Source organism: Dermacentor albipictus, chromosome 10, assembly GCF_038994185.2.
Source record: "Dermacentor albipictus isolate Rhodes 1998 colony chromosome 10, USDA_Dalb.pri_finalv2, whole genome shotgun sequence".
In the NCBI taxonomy this organism is placed as follows: domain Eukaryota; kingdom Metazoa; phylum Arthropoda; class Arachnida; order Ixodida; family Ixodidae; genus Dermacentor; species Dermacentor albipictus.
In genome coordinates, this window is record NC_091830.1 from 28896045 (window position 1) to 28913214 (window position 17170).

General features: G+C 45.8%; 1 protein-coding gene across 12 annotated transcripts in view; it reads left to right on the plus strand.

Annotated features, from left to right (window-relative positions):
- Positions 1–12168, plus strand: part of LOC139050899 (neprilysin-1-like) — a 284773-nt gene extending 272605 nt beyond the window's left edge. For 10 of the 12 annotated variants that reach the window (XM_070527728.1, XM_070527729.1, XM_070527726.1 and 7 more), the window contains 6 exons: positions 534–601; positions 1019–1149; positions 4543–4617; positions 6903–7010; positions 9576–9649; positions 11573–12168. In XM_070527728.1, the coding sequence (XP_070383829.1) occupies positions 534–601; positions 1019–1149; positions 4543–4617; positions 6903–7010; positions 9576–9649; positions 11573–11687 (571 nt within the window). In that variant the 3' untranslated portion in view covers positions 11688–12168. The remainder of the gene's footprint in view (positions 1–533; positions 602–1018; positions 1150–4542; positions 4618–6902; positions 7011–9575; positions 9650–11572) is intronic. The other 2 variants (XM_070527725.1, XM_070527727.1) reach the window with 2 other exon arrangements.
- Positions 12169–17170: the final 5002 nt, after the last annotated feature.

The following is a 17170-nucleotide window of genomic DNA, read 5'->3' on the forward strand; positions in this document are numbered from 1 at the left end:
TGCGCTAATTATGAAACGTAATTGTGTGTGTGTGGAAAGCTTGCGCGAAAGATGCACCTAACGGTTCCGTTAAATAGATAGCAGCGGACACCGTGCATCTGTCAGAATGTATACTTAGCGCACACTGTGGTCGACTTTTGAAGGGAACACTTACACGGGAATAACGTGAACGTAATAGTGCTATCAGTTCTTTGATGACAAGGGAAAATAGGGTCTCGCGTATGAAACGCCAAGCAGACATCTGTGCCCACAGTATAGCCTACACGTTCTCATGCACTATCTCACATGAAATTCACAACTAGCTTGTAACTCAGTCTTCCCTTTACAAATGAACTATACTGCACATTATGAATAACCTTCTTTTTATAACTGGAGCTTACGTGTGTTTTTTTTACCAAATCATCTCAGCCAACGCATAAAAGTTCTTCGTTGGTTTTACACTGATAAAGTGAGCGCCTAATACTTCACTTGAATCGTATTTCCGTAAACCTGCGATCATCCATAGCAAGTAAACTTGTGCTTTCTTCTTACAGGCGGTTTTACGCTGTGAAAATCCTACCGGACGCTTTAGAGGAAGTACTTAAGCTCCTGCTTAAACAAGGTATGTCGTCTACATAAATTACTTTTCTTTTATGCCTCGGTTAAGAACGACTTTCTCGAGGGCTTCTTCAAACAAACTTGGATCGCTTTGGTATTCAGGTATTTTTTTTATACAGTAGCGTTCTCCGCTCAGAACTGCGAGGACGCTTTCCTGGTCGCAGTATTTTTACGAGTTGTGTTTCTTATCAGCCGAGATACATTTAAGAGTTGTTTTTTTCTTTCGTATTTGTAGTTGATCGAAAGAAGCTTGCGAAATTTGAAAGTTGTGGCTTCTTTGCCTCGCATGTGGTTACGCGTGTTAAAGGCTTCAAACGCCCCACGAGAAGCCCTGAATTCCCGAAGTCAGCGCACTTCGGGAATATATATTAAGACGCGCTTTTAGAAACGTTGATGCAGAGAAAATCTTTCTTTCCGTTAGGATCTTACTCTCTCAAGAACTTCACCGTTTTCTCGTCGTGGACGGAAAACGCAACCTTGCGTTTCGACGCCCTGGAAGACTGCCTCATGAAGGCATACATAGACAAGCTACTTGTCCCTCTTAACTACACGGTGAGTGCAGATTACGTTCTGTGTTCATCAACGCTGCAGTCACATATAACTCGTTTTCTAGTGTTGGACATTTTCTTTGAAAAGTGAAATCGAGATCATTGCGTGACGAGTATTTACGAGCATTATATTCTTCGGAGTTTCGAATCTGCCATTACCAGTAAGGGCGGATGGGTTGCGATTCTCTCGAGCGCAGAGAGCTTGATCGCACTCAGAATCTATCTGCCGATGGCGGGTTAAGTCTTCATTACCAAAACCGCACTACCTTTTAAGCCTAATAATAGCAATATTGTCTAATATTATAACAAGCCCTTGACTCACTGTCGGCTCGCGTGAATGAGTAGCGATTCACGCGATTGCAGTGGCTTGGTCACATCCGTAAACAGGCTGTTCATTCAAAATCTAACTGCCGATGATGAGCTAACTTGTCATGACAAAGGTAGCGCTACTTCGTAATTTTGACTAATGAATAAATAGCGCATAATGCTTTTGATATCTTTTTCAACAAGAGTAGCAAAACACTATAGGAATTGCTCGTGTCACATATTAAACGAGTCTATATAATAAAAAGAATCGGAACTTGTCATCAATTCTTTGAAATTTCGCCTTACAGAAGTTCCGGTTTAAGTGTATTGGTTGTTCAACTGTACAGCCACGTTCATAACGCTTGACAAATTTAATGTATTTCCTTAACTCATAAACGTCATTGCGCACTACAGGCGGCTGATTGTCAGCATCCGTCAGACGATCATGAAAAGAAATCTAGTCACCTCGCACACCACCGTCTAAGTAATGCATAATATTAAATTCATGACACAATACGTTCTCAGCTTCATGGCAAAAGCCTTAAATGATTTCAGCCTCCTCTTTTTTTGTGAAGTTTGCACAAACGCATGTTTGAAACTTTCTCGAAAGGTGGCGATGTCATTCGGTTTCCTTGGAAACGAGTAGCGTGATTATCGGCCTCTCTGGAACAGGTCACTGCGGCCGTTTTTCACGCGCAGAAACAAGTTTAAAGAACACGGCTGTCAATGCATTTCCAATGCAGGAGAACTGCGAGATTTTCAGAGAAAGCGGATATTGGATTATGCACTAAGTGGACGATAAATGAACGAGTTCTCGTTAATCGAGTGAGACAGAGAAAAAATTATACATAGAATCGCTTCAGGGAGTTTATCTAAATGATGCAGAAGCATTTCGAAGTAACGACGTGGCGTTGAGTGGTCGTGGGCTGGTATGTTTGGTATAGTTGGGAGAACGACCGTGAAAGAATCGTGAAACGAAGAAGCGCGGTTTCACTGTTAAGTGATTCCTGCTCGAAGCGACGTAAAAGAGGCGAGTAGAAGCACTGTTCACTCGTGTTGTAGGGAGCCCGCAGTGGATGTGGGCATGGGGTGACATGACGGGGGACGTGTAGGAAATGGAGCAAATGTACGGAGCTTTCCCTGGAATGTTGGCGTCAGCGGCGTCGGCACGGCGTCGTTCCTCTTGCTTGTTGCGTTCGGAAGCGTGTTGCTGTATAGTTCCCCGCTCAGCGCAGCATCGTTCATTTGTATTTCGCCCATCTCCTGCAGTCGTTCGATACCCGTCTTTTTTGTCTGCTTTCCTTCACGGCACTTTTTGGTCGTCCCTGTCTATTATCTTATTATTTGCCCTTTCTCCAACATAGGAAACGTAGCATGGAACAGAGAGGCCACAATTTAAAGAAAAGATAGAGACAATATTGACCTTCCACTGGTTTGTTCGCTGCTGGCCGACTTCTTGACCGAGTCTGCCGCTTTTTCCTATATGAAGGGACCCAATAAAGGCACATCGCTGGCAATTGAATATGCCTCTATTACAAAAGACAATTGTTTGACTACTCTGCTTAGGCGCGCGAAAACTCCAACTTGTCATTTTTCATCTTCAAGTTACACAAGTATTACATTGCGGCAAATCCTGCCGATTTTGTAGCCCTCGACCGATATTCAAGTGAACTAAACGCTAGGCTGCAGTGGACAGTGCAGGAATAAAACATAAAATAGCTTCTGCAAGAATATTTCTCACATTCCTGAGACTTATGCGTGATAATCACTTCATTCTTTCTGAAAAAGTACCGTCAATTATTTCGCGCTAGCAACGAGACAGTTACAGTACACAATTTAAGCGCTTAATGCATGATAGTGTACCTATGTACCAAAGATGTCCTGAGTTATGACAATGTGTTATCGCATCCTTGCCTACGCCATACAATATTTCTAAGGAAAGCCACAGCGCGAAAAATCTATGTGAACTTAGCTGAGATAAACTGCTATAGGCGAGAGAGAGAGAGAAAAACTTTATTGGTTCTATCAAGGGGTTTAGCGGTGAGCCGTCTTGCGCTTGCTGCCTGGCTTCTCAGCACCGGTGTGCCCCTATTCCAGGGCTCCACTGAGCCTGGCCACTTCGCACGCGTGCTGCACGATCGCCCTTTGGGCGGTGAGCTCGCTGCTGGTGAGCAGGCCCTCCCATTGCTCCGCACTCGGGTTTTTATGTTTATGGAATGTGTAGTTATGCTTACATTCCCATGTTATGTGGTAAAGAGTTGGTATTTCTCCGCAACATGGGCAGGAGTTTCTGTATTGTGTCGGGTACATTTTACTTAATATGTGTAGATTATAGAAAGTTCCGGTTTGTAGCCTCCTCCAGTCGGCTGCTTCCTGTTGTGTAAGTAGTGTGTGTGGCGGAGGATATCGAAAGCCTATCTATGACTGCCTCTGTTGCTGTTGTCTGAACTATTCTGTGAACGGACGCCGCCATGGCCGTAAGCATGGAATGCAATCACAGCCATATGGCTGCAAGGTTTGTCGCCGATGTGTGCGCTCCCCCACGCGCATGTCCGCGCTCTGCCACGTGCCCACTCGCACGGCTCTACTGGCAGGGCGCCTCCTCTCCTTGCTCCCTCGCCGGTGATCACCGCTTTTCTGTGTGCACCATGGATTGCGCCTGGACACTCATGAGCCACTGAAGGCTTACGCCTTAAAAATTCCAGTCTTCACGCCAGCATCGCTACCATCTTAGTGACCGTCATGTTTTATGTACAGCCACGCCACATAAAGACCCTGAAAGTCGCCAATTCGGTGTAGCGTGGGTACAGTATGGGGAACGGAACGTTTGTTCAGGGGATTACTTTTGTCACTTGTAGGGTGCATTCAAACAGTTTCCGCACAGCGTGGAGGCGAAACAGAAGAAACAGTTCAATTTCACATGAAGTTCGTTACGCTACCACATTCGCTGTGTCATGTTCAATTCTTTCTCTCTCAGCGTGTATCTCTCTCTTATCACTTGAGCGTGCGCAAGTGCGCATTCATACCTGCCTGTCTTGTAAACACCGCTACACAACCTGTCACTGGTGTTTGCGTTTCTTCTTTTTTTCAGGTTTTGAAATCCAATTTTCCTTGGGTGCTTGCCGAGCTTGTCGGAGCAAGGTTGGCCCTCGATCTTTATGTCGAGGTAACGTTACGTGTCTGAATGGACGCTTCACTTAGCTCCTCCAGTCTCTGTGCCTGCGTGTGCCGCCTTACACTCTTAGGCGTGTGCCGCCTTACACTCTTCGACAAAGGTGCACCCCTTTTGGGGCGTATATCTGCCACATAACGATAATCGTCATCTGCCTTGCTTGCATTTCTTTCTTGAAAACGCCGCTCCCGCTACTGTCCTGTCGGGAATGCTATGTCATGCTGATGACGCGCATGTCGTTCTTTACTGGGGAGTACCGGGCTCGCAGCGTTAAGGAAAGGAAATGCGGACAATGCAGATGACGTTTATTGTTGTGTGGCAAGATACGACCCAAAGGGTGTAATTTTGTTTTAGAGTGTACCTGTGCCTGTTCCAGCAAATCAAAATATCACAAGATATGCGGAGTTAGCGCAAAATGCGAGTGCCGTGCAGGCCATCGGTGCAGAGAACAATACCAAACACTCTTGTTTTAAGATAAATAAGATAATGCACGCGCTCCATACCAAGCTTAACGTAGTGTTTTATGTAAGTGCGAGCAATCCAAACAGAATTGTATCGTAGAACAATACAGAATTCTAATTGTCAATAGAATTGCGAGAAAGGAAACTCGGCGTGGAGCCATCGTTTCTGCCAGAATTTTCTTCGTAGGGACCGATAACGAGTGTTCCTTCTTGCATCAGAAGACCTCCAACTCATAGCTAACTGCTGCATCTGGAGTGCCTACACAGGAGCTGATTGATTCATCTGCGTCTGCTTGCAACAAATACTTGGTGTTCTTTTGTTTTGTTTGTGTTTTTCGTTAAAGAGTAATTCATGTGTTACAACGCAACCTTCGGATTGGAGTACCTTTTGTAATGATGACCAGTAGGCAAAAGTAACCAAAAGCTTCCCGCTATAGGAAACGTGTCTTTTTTTGCTAAGACGATGTAAACGAGCAAGGCAGGCCTCACAACTGTTAGTCTTATTGCACGACTGATAAGGTTAACCGGGCTGTTCGTTCTTTATGACGTGTCTATAGGGGCGCACAAATATGTCGCGGTCAAGTTTCTTGTTCTTTAAATCTTTCTCTAGAACTTTAGGAAGTACCCTGTCAGGCCAACTTTCTTTGTGCGAGCGCCTCGAAAAGGCGGGTGGCGTCGAGGTCGATCACGGGACCAGGACTAAATTTTCGCGCGAAAACGTCAAATGGCTCATTGTGAGAAAAAACCGGCCTCTATCGTCGGGACAGGGAAACGGCACCTGGATTACCCTTGGCTGCGACGCCACGTCACAAGCAAGCCTCGATGCAATTCCCATAGGCTGCGACGTCACGTTTCGGGCGCGCGTCAACGGAGCAGAGGGGGCGAATAGGAACACCTGCTGCTGCAGTAGCGCGCCAGGTGTTGCGCGAGGGGAGGGTCCCTCTTTGAGCAGGGCGTCGGTGGCATGCGGCGTTGGCACCGCAGGCTGCTGCTTCTTGCTGGTTCGGGCAGCATGTACCGGTATGGTACATGGCTCGCTGCGCAAAACTCAAGGGAGCGCTCAGCGGCGTTCAACTGGACATTAATGGCCATCTGATTCACGACTCATAAGAAGCGCTTAGGAGTCCTCGAGTTTTTTTTTTTTTCTTCAGCTGGAAGCATTTTTCCCGAGAGAGCCTTGTTATAGCTACGACCTACACTCTAGTGGATGACTTTCTTTCCCATTCGCTTATCTAGTTTTTCTACGGTTTTCTTTGTCCTATTCATTATTGAATACTAGTTTGGCCAATTAGCTATGCATCCTGCTTTCTTGAAGAGTCGTTAGCCTAGTTTCATAGGTGGTTCTGGGTTTTCTTTACGACGCAGTGCCTTTTTCAGCACTAGTTAACAATGTTGCACATACTAAACATTTGTGTAAAAGCGCATGAATGTGTACATGCGCCATGCACGGTACGTGCTTTCCTCTGAACTGATCTTATATTTGCGACACCATTTTTCATCATTAGCATACTAATTTGATACGTAGGATTTTACGATTGGATCTTCTTTACGCAAGGTAAATCTGGTAATACCATTTGCGCCTTCCTGCACCAATACGATGTGTTTATATGTATAATTATTTTACGCCGAGCAAGGGGCATTCACTATTATCTATGGAATCAAATACCAGTAGCAAAAGGTGTCTTGGCGTGCTTTTTTGGAGATGCTGAGACCACCGAAAATAGAAAAAAAAACGAAAGACAATCGTACCTTGTTGACAGCACGCTCATTTATTTGACGAATATCGGCAATGTTCGCAATTATCTCACTACTCCGCAGCTGTACAAGAAGATCTCTGCAAAAGCGACCCCCAATGACTCCGGAATTTTCGTGCGTGGCTTCAGCCCGTTCAGAGCAGATCAGATGGCCTTCATCTTTTACGCTGAGGTACGCATTTGTCTGCGTGGCCGCTGTTGTTCTTTTTTTTTTCTTCAGTTGCAGGAACGCTGTGTGTTTCTGCCCGTCCTTGTACAACAAATTGTTCTGCGAAAGTTGCAATATAATTGAGGTTTTCTTGTAATTGAAAACAGCGTCTTACCACCAATTTAACTTGCATGCTTTTTACGTCGAGGTGCGGAACGTGTTACCTTAGTTCAAACAACTAAGTGTCCAAGCAATGGTATCTATTGCTGTCTCTTTTCTTTTGTTGTTGTTGCCAGTCAATTGCCAAGCATGGTAATTAATAGTGGGGAACATTCGGGTATATACAAGAGCGTCTTTTTATGCGAAGCATATTACGAGGGCTCAACCCAGCTCCTCAGGCGCGGCGGTGACCATGAAATCACGTGACACCGTGACGTCACGACAGAGGAGAAGTGGCTTTGGCTCAACTCTTGCAAGACGGGCTGGGTGGGAATCGAACCAGGGTCTCCGGAGTGTGGGACGGAGACGCTACCACTGAGCCACGAGTACAACGCTTCAAAGCGGTACAAAAGCGCCTCTAGTGAATGCGGTGTTGCCTTAGAAACGCGCTGTTTCTAAGGCGTGCGTCTCTTGCTCAGGCGCACATTTCGTTGCCGCGCCGAACGCTGCTTTGCTCGACGCTCACCGCGTCCAATGCGGGGCGCGTAGTCGCTGCCCTGTAGCCCATTGTCTTACACCCCTTGGCGGGTCGACGGGAACGCTGTCGCGTTCCACTCTTGAAGGCGAAGAAGTAATGCATGAGTTGTTTCTTCGTCTAGCCGAACCAAATATAGCCAAGCAACAGCAGTTCACCAGGCTAAACAGTGGTTCAACAACTAAAATAAAGGCTAGTATGCTTCGCATCCTGGGCTTAACCTTACCTAAGCCACAGCCATTTTTTTAGATTCAAGATTAAAGAGCGCCAACGCATCCCGTCTTCGGCGTTGTTTTTTCCCAAAGCGGTGCCTTACCAACTAGCTCGGATTCAGACTTTACAGCACAAGGTGATAATCAGTCAAACCTGAGGAGCCCTAGATACCGTTAAACTATAATGCACAAACGTTGATGGCAACGCGTAGAACTCTTACAAGCCCCACGTGCAGGCATCTCATCCACGCGGCAGACGAGCTGAAATACGAGCGTTCAGCGTTGGCCAAATGGCATGACTGAGAGGAAACAGCGTTTGTACCGGATATCCGTCGGTTTTGCTCGACAGTGGAACACCTCTATACAACGAACGCCTCCATTCGAAAATGAGCTTTAAAACGAAGTACTAATTAGGTGCCGGACGAGTTCCCATGTATGGCGAGTTCCTCTACAAGAAAGAACGCGACAGCGAATTCCCCTGTACAACGAAGGGATTTAGGCGTTCTCGACGGCTCAGTTGTTGCTTTACAACGGACGCCACCGTAGCGGTGCCCCCACGGCCTTCTTCCGCAAACGCCAATGAGTTCCGGCGAGGGATTTGACGACCCGCAGCTTTGCTTCGCGTGGCTTCCACACTTTGCCGTGGAGCTTGCCTTGAACTTCGGCGCAACAAGGTCGGTTGCAGTCGCATATTGCATCAGACAAAGAGCGCACAAATGAATTAATGGGTTATTTCGCTAAGTTTATTGAATGCGTGCGAAATAAAGATTACATCTCGGTAAACCTGCTTAGAATGCGCTGCGGAGCTCGATCTTTACAATGGAGTTTCCTGTATAACGAAGAACTTCGAATATCGCAAGCACTTCGTTATAAAGGTGTTCGACTGTAATTGCGAGATAAACTTCTCACTTGAGTCCTCTCAATTGGCCCTTGAATGGACTGCTGTGCGTTGCTTGATGAATTCCGGCTCCAGAAATACGGAAAAAAGTTTTGGGAAGAGCGACGTAACAACGCTGCAACACCACCCTAACGCATGATGCTACAACTAGCAATCAGTTGCTCTACGCCACTGAGTTTCTGAACACCATTCTGTATATACGAAAGCAAATAATAAACTTAAGAAAATGTGAAAGCTAGAAGTGGTATTAAATGCGACACTTAGGAGAAAAATGCTTGGGAGAACAATGAAAAATGCTAAAAATAAGTTTTATTGCTGGTACAACTGCCCCAAATGCAAAAAAAAAAAATCATATCGGTGCCCCACCCTGACAAACCGGCACCGATATTCTTGCTGAAAATTTTAAAATGCAAGTTTACCCCCTTTTTTCTGGCAACGTACTCGCCACATGACCAAAATATTTCTCCGAAAGAATACTTGATAAGTGTAAACGGGTTTATCGTTTCTCTTTAGCGCACATGCATCGACATTATTAAATCTTATATCGCAATTCACAATTTTTTTTTCATAAAATATCGAAAAGGCGAGCCTTTATAAACTTACCGCTGTGGAAGTGCATACTGACGTGCTGTAGGGCGACAAGCTAGCTTTCGAACCAGTAGTCGACCTTGTAGAATATGTGGCGCCACCTAATGGGCACACATGTAAACTTCAGCGCGCTGTTCTTCTGTCATTTTTCTTACTGGTGTGTTTTTCCCCACCTCGGACTCTCCTGCTGCGAACAGAATACTTGCGAGCCGCTGCCAACTCAGAATGCCACTCACCGCTTCTTGACGCATGGTATTTCGCCTCGCGACAAGTAAGGTTCCTATAATTAGACATCGCTATTTTGCCTGTATAGCAGACAGTCCCAAAGTCGCGTGTTGTAGTGTGTGTTTCTGCCACAGCTTTAGAGTTTAATTATTTATTTATTGAATACTGCGGACACGTGGTCCAAGCAGGGAGAGCGACATATGGTACATACAATAAAAATCAGGTTGACAAAACAAACAGAACAATGAAAAACAAGATTAGGAAGTAGATTCAATTTATACAATTCCATTCGGTTACAGTTCGAGGAAAAGAAAACTTATATGTGATTGTTCTTGCAAAGTAAGGGGTTAATGCATCATGTCTGCGTTGGCGTGTAGTTCTGGTCGATAACTGCGATAAATGTTCAGATGGGTCAAGGGACAAATTGTTAGTGTGAAGTAGTTTAAGGAATTCAAGTCTGTTTTTTTCTTCCAAGTTCGAGTGGTTCAAGGTTGTTAATTTTAATAAGTTCGGTGGGGGAATCACATCTGGAAAATTTGTTAAATGTTTATTAAAAATCCAAACACGGGAATTGTAGACAAAATTATAAATTTTGCGGACCAAGCCCGAGAGCAGCGGCAGATGTCAGAATTTTTAGCGGAAATCTGATGCGTATAATACAGATTAATTTTCATCATTGAATTTTCCTAACTATATTAGAGGTTGTGAGGTGACTATTCATTTTGCAGTCATCCACTAAACTCTGACTTTCATTATCTCTGAGAAATAAATACTCAGTATGCATCACCGCCAATGCACTGATGTAATCCCACCGTTGTTCCAATTAACCGTTTCTAGCAAAGCAAAAAAAGAAACGCTCTGTGAAAAACGCTAAATGGAACTGCAGTAGATTCCAGGGCATACTTTTTGGTCGAGATTCACGAAACTGGGGACGTGCGCAGAGGCATGTATGATCACTGTTTGAACGCATTTCGGAGCGATCAAGCGGTTTGATATCGTTTTCTCCGGTACATCCCAGCCGCTTATCCACATGAAGAACATCGATTTCTCTTATTTTACCGCGATTAATATTCGAAAAGTATGCCACATTCAGGAAAGAGCACATTAAATTGGGAAGCCTCGAATCGCAAGTCTAAGTACAGTTCAGAAAAAGAAGACTAAATAATTTATTATTATACTGACTTTTTTCACTCTATGAATATTTTTTTTTTGTGCAAATGCACTCCTTCTCTATTTTCAGGACTACGGGTGAAGGTTTATTTTCAGTTACGTGGAACAATGTTTAGGCCTTTCCGAGTATATTAGCTAATGGTCTATAGCATATATTGGGTAAGTGGTGAAGTAACTCTAATCTACGTCACCGCTTTCCAATTGGCCGCGGTAGCTTTGTGGCTATGGCGCTGCGATACCCAGTTTGAGATTGCGGGTTCGATTCGGGCCTCATTTGCCACGTTTCGACGGGGCCGAAGAGGATAAAAAATCTCGTGCTCTTAGATGTTCTTGATGTGGTGAGGCCACCACATCAAGAACTGCCGGACTATACTTTACTAAAGTTTCTTCTTCTTCTTCTTCTCTTAGATGCATATTGAATTACTCGCGGAAGTGAACGTTAAACGATTGTCTTGAACTGCGATTTGCCTCACAATCAAAACGTGATTTTGACACGTAACACCCTAAACGTTAATTTTTAACATAGTAGTGTGTTGCAAACTTTCGTTCTATAGCACTAAAGCAATAAGAGACGTGATAACAACTTTGTTTATAAAGGTTAGCAGAATGCGTTGTTGGGCAAGTTGGTTCATTGTATTTGGAAAGATTCGTTGCTTATATGAACGTACGCAGACTGTTCTGGCGAGCTGTTTTGTCCCCTCGAGTTTGGTTGCCTGCGTTGTAATGAGATCGTGGTTTCGGCACGTAAAACCCCGCAATTCAATTTTTTTTTGACACAGTTACCACTCTTATCGTACAGGACAAGGGTGTCGCTCGCCAGCCTGCAAGACTTCACCGCCAGCTTCCGTTGCCTGGGCGGCATGGCCATGCGATCGGCCGTGCCTCCTACCTGCAGGCCTTGGCGTAACGGCTAGGCGTGTCTCCAGTCGCAGCCGTCGCACCCGAGCACTTTCCAGAGCAGCGACAGCGTCTGTTGCGACAGAGCCCCACGTGACGACGGCCATTTTGTTGTCCCCGTCCGTTCAAACGCATAAACTATCCAAACGACCTCGGTCGTTCGGCCCATGTCTTCGCAGTCGTAACTCAAACGCCGATGTTGACAGAGACCGTCTGCGCGTGGTCGTCAACCTGCCCCCTCCCCCCGCCACCCCCTCCCACCGTTAGTCGTGAATACTACATTGTGTATGCGTGGTTCGCCGCAATGTTGGACTCATTGTTTAATCAGCCTATTACCTATCGCGACGTTGGCATGGTGTCAACCGTTGCCGGACAGCGAGTGACCATATCTACGAAGTGACGCTCGCGTCTCTCGTCGGCCATTGGCTCGTTGGTCACATTTTACGAGATTTATGTTCTCAGCAATTAACCAACTGCCGTTTACGCTGATGAATAAAGTTCCCAAATTAACATATCGAAGAAGTGTCGTAGCGGCGAGTGTTTGCAACACGGAGCTGATTGAATGGCAAGATAGTGTTGCGGACGCTGAATAAATAGAGAGCGTTAGTTTAGGGGACGCAAGCGGCTTGCGTACGTAAGAACTAGGGGCCACGATACTGCGCGGTACCGTTTTTAGAAAAAAACAAGCGAATTGGCTACATAGACTTGCACATACACGTTGTCAGACTAGGAAACAGGCTTGGAAGTCTTCCTCTAGCCTTACTAATTATGGCCGTCAAATGGTACGGTTTTTACTCCCATAAGTCCTCAACTTCTTAGCAAACTAAGATGGTGTGCAATAATTGTTTTATTACAAGAATGCCATATTTTTGCTAGTGTTGTGTTATGTATCTGCTCAGTGGGATATCTTGTTGGTGCTGCTGTTGCATTGTCAACGGGGTGCAAGCCTTGGTGAAGCCTTACGATGCCTTTTTGCTTTCATGACCCCAGCACAAATTTGTATGTTATCTTCTCTCTAGGTGCTGAAACAGTTTCGCAGTTCTGCCCGAAAGGCGAAGCAGCGATTGCAATAGCAAATTGATAGCTTTGCGAAGAAAGGATAGTAGTTTTATCGACAGTATGAACTTGTAAACATTCGCTTACTAATTAAGTTAACAGTGATGGAATGTGTAAGCGTGACTCAACGAGGACGTAGAAAGAAACAGACAAATAGAGACAACTGTCTTTGTGTGTCTGCTTCTTTCTATGTCCTTGTTCAGTCGCGCTTACACATTCTATCAAGGATTCGAGCCAACTAGCCCGCCAACGTATTTTAACTAAATTAACAAGCGCAGTGTCACACGCGCACAAGGAAACACGAACACATCTCGATCGGTGAGCGCGGATACTCGCTGTCAAAATGCTGGAGTGAGCAATCGCGGCTGCAGCAAGTGAATCGACCTTCGTGCATCTGTCGTTTCAACGTGCACGAAACGTCGAAAGCACAGCGCAAACGAAGGTACCGGCACTACGCGCACTCTGCAAACACCGCAAATCGCTTTTGAAGATGAGGCCCGCGCGCGCGCGCAGTTTGGCTGATAGCTTTCAAGACACGCGAGCGCCGGCAACGCGTCCCTACGGCGTCCGCCAAAGGTAAAACCCCTTAAACTTCGTAAAGTAGCGGCACGATTTGAAAAATGTCGCCTCCTCCTCACGCACTCTAGCCGACACTCCGTCGCTATTGGCCTAATATCATCACGTGGGCCCTCGCGCCGTGCATGAGCGCCATTTTTGCTCGAGAAACATCTACGGAGTGGCGAGGAGCGCATGTTGGCGCCGTTGCTACGCTCGAGCAGTGTGGGCGGCGCCACGGTCGAGGAGGCAGCGTGAAAGAGAGGAGAAACGAGGAAAAGTGAAGGCGGAGGAGGAGAGTGCCGATACTTTACGAAGTTTAAGGGGCTTTAGCCAAAGGCACCTACTACGGTGTCCGCCATTCGCGTGCCCAACGCCGTAGTAAATGCCGCGGATCTCTCCACTCTGCACGGAGTGCTGGGCGAGGAGGACGTCCAGGCACCCTTCCAGCCGCCGAAGAAGAACGCCTCTCACTCTCGCCTGACTCCGTTGTCGTGCGCGCATAGGAGAGGGCAAGCTTTCGGCCCCCGTTCCTCGCTCGCGCACGCGCGGTTGCACCGTATTCGCCTGCTCACCCTCGCACGCTTTCACTCGCACATACAGCATACGGCGTGCGGTGACGGTTTTATCGCCGCTGGACTTTATGCAGAAGCTCACGGCGACGCCGACGACAAAAACGCGCCTGGAGTGTCCATATAATTGCTATCGCAATAAAATGAAGTGGCCTGGCTAAATAAAAATAATTCATATGTTAGCCGGAATATATAAATGGTAAGTTAGGTTACAAATACAATATGCCAAACATGTTCTTGCACTAAAGTTTGCTCTTGTACCATTTGTGCCTTTCGATATCGAGGTCGCGGCTTCAATACAGGTCACGGTGGTCGCATTTCGATGGGAAAGTTACGAAAATCACTTGTGTCTTCGATTTAGAGGCACGTTGGAAAATTCCAGGTGGTCAAAATTCACCTCCATTCCACGACTACGGCATGCCCCATTGTGGTTTCGACAGAAGAAGCACGACTTCCCTATGGAACAGTGGAACCCCAAAACGTTTGTGTGTGTATGTGTGTGTGTGTGTGTTTTTACCGCTCGATATAAGGACATCCGAGGCTTGACACCAGGCTAATTTGTCTGTATTCAGCAGCGCACCAAAATAGTGAAGAAACAAAAAAATTGTGATGATTTAACGGCAAATGTGAGTACCGCGTCAACGTGCAATCGTAACGTGTCGTGGGATTTTCAGGTCGCGAGTCCATGATTTAGAGCGCGTTCAGAGCATTGCAAGGTGATGTTGAGAGGCTCACTTGACACGCGAGAAGAAGAGCAGGAAGAAGTTAGCTGGCGTAGCCTCGGGAAGCCATCTTGACTTCACTATCAACCTTGCCACTTAAATAAAGCCGGTTCAACATGTAATAGTAAAAACAGCAGAATTATGTACTGACCGGTACAGTACCCAGAGCAGCCACGGTACCTTCAATCGAAGTAACGATGAACGGGCTACAGTGGCTCTTTCGGTAACTAGTGTTGAAGTTAGAAGGGCTTTGCAGTACATGACTCGGGGGAAAGCAGCAGGCGAAGATGGAATAACAGCCGAGAGGTGGAGGAAATATCATGCTTGAATAGGTTGCGAACCTTTATACGCAATTGCTCACGACTTCAACTATACAAGAAAACTGGAAGAATACGAAGAATATATCAATAGGTAAAAAGGGAGACGTTAAAGAATTGAACAATTATAGGTCCATTAGCTTGCTTTCAGCAATATATAAAATATTTACCAGGACAATTTGCAACAGAGTCTGGACAACACTTGATTCCAACCAAGCAAGATAACAGGCTGGCTTCAGCAAAGGATGTTCTAAACTGAATCGCATCTATGTCATCGATCAAGAAATCTACGAAGTACACTGAACCTTTCTATATTGCTTTCATAGATTATGAAAATGCTTTTCATTCAGTAGAGATACCATAAGTCATAGGGCATTGCGCAATCAAGGTGTACAGGAGGCATATGTGAATATATCGGGAACAATCTAGATTCCACAGCTGCCTTAGTTCTCCACAAGAAAAGGAGAAAGTTATACTATCAACGAAGGGGTCAGGGATAAAGGCACAATCTCTCCAAAGCTACTCACAGCACGCTTACAAGAAGTATTCAAGCTATTAGACTGGTACGGCTTATGACTGAGGACCAACGACGAATACCTCAGCAACCTTCGGTTTGCAGATGATATTGTACTGTTCAGCAGTACTGGGGACAAATTAAAACAAATTATTGAGAACCTTAACCGAAAAAAGGGTAACGTCGAGGTTGAAGATTACTATGAAATAGACAAAGATAATGTTCAATAGTCTGGCAAGTGAACAAGAATTCAGGACGGCCAGTCAGCCTCTAGAGTCTGTACAGGAGTACGTTTATCTAGATAAATTACTCACAGGTGACCCTGATCATGAGAAGTAAATATACAGAAGATCAAAAATAGGTTGTGGTGCATACGGCAGGCATAGGTCGAATTCTGACTGTGTGCTTTCCACTCTCTTTGAAAAGAAGAGTGTTCAGTCATTGTATTCTACACGGGCTAACATATGGGGCACTAACGTGGAAGGTCCGCGCAAAGAGCGATGGAACGAAAGTGTTAAGCGTAATGTTGAGACATGAAGAGAGCGGTGTCGATCAGAGAGCTGACAGGAATAACTGGTATTCTAGCAGACAATAGGAGAAAAATAGTAATCTGAATATGACACTCCCTAACGCAATATTTGAGCGCAGTTTTGTACGTGTTTGCATTTCTCCATATATTAGCTGGCGAGAAAAATCTGTCGCATGCTGCACGTTCCAAACGGAGCAAAGTGTGGCGCCACTGCCTCGCTAATCGGGAGATTGCGAGAGGCAGCGCGGAGGTGACACGTGAGCACGTTACACAGGAGCCGCCGCAAACAGACCTCCGCTCATTCAGCGCTTTGTTTCTACATATGGCATCAGTGACGTCATCGGTGAACAGATGACGCGCGCTACTCTGGTGCCATGTCGTAACCATCGTCGTCACAGAGCCCGTCTTCTACGGCACTATGCGTTTCTTCTCACGCTTCCGGCATACCCACCTCTTCCGCTTTCCGCTTCATGGTGCGGCTCCACCTACCTCTTCCGCTTTCCTCCTCCTGCTCTCTTCGCTATCGCCATTTTTCATCGCTGCGTTCCGCGTTCTCTCTTTCATCCTTCGCTGTGCTCATTCACTAGGTCATGCCGAAGACGCCGATGGTCACCGCAGGAACGTGTGCCGGAGCTGCGCTCTAAAAGTGGCAGTTCGAATAAGCTTGCGAATATAAAGCTTCCTCTGAGAGATAAATCCGATGGCGGTGACGAAAGATATTGTGTTCAGGAAATCAGCCGGCCCATTCCCTTATTAATCTACGATGATTTAGTAACTCTATTCAGTCTTCAGGGAATGCTCCCTCAGTTCATGCACATCTCAAAAGCTTCATCACCCTTTTTTAGCCTACCTCTGTCTATTGCTTGAGAAGCACACAGGCGAAAGAAGCACACAGAGGTTGTTTCGCACAGAGGCGAAAGATAAATTCGAAGATGGATGCGAAAAAATGTCGTTGAATGCTGAAAATTTAAGGGTGAAGAAAAAAAGTTCTGATGATGACCAGAAAGATCCTCTATAAGCGAGATGGCGTGGTGAAAGTGAAATAGGAGTGGCGAGATATGGATTATCTTTCCATTACCTTTTTTGCATGGAATGTCAAGTCACTGTATAAACCTCTGCTAGCACTTCGTCAACTCTGAAGTCCACGTCCTAATTACAGCCAGCGTTCCCAAGCACAATTTTCTGCAATGGACAGCTAATTTTGACGAAAATGGTTTTTAAGGGAGTGACAGCAA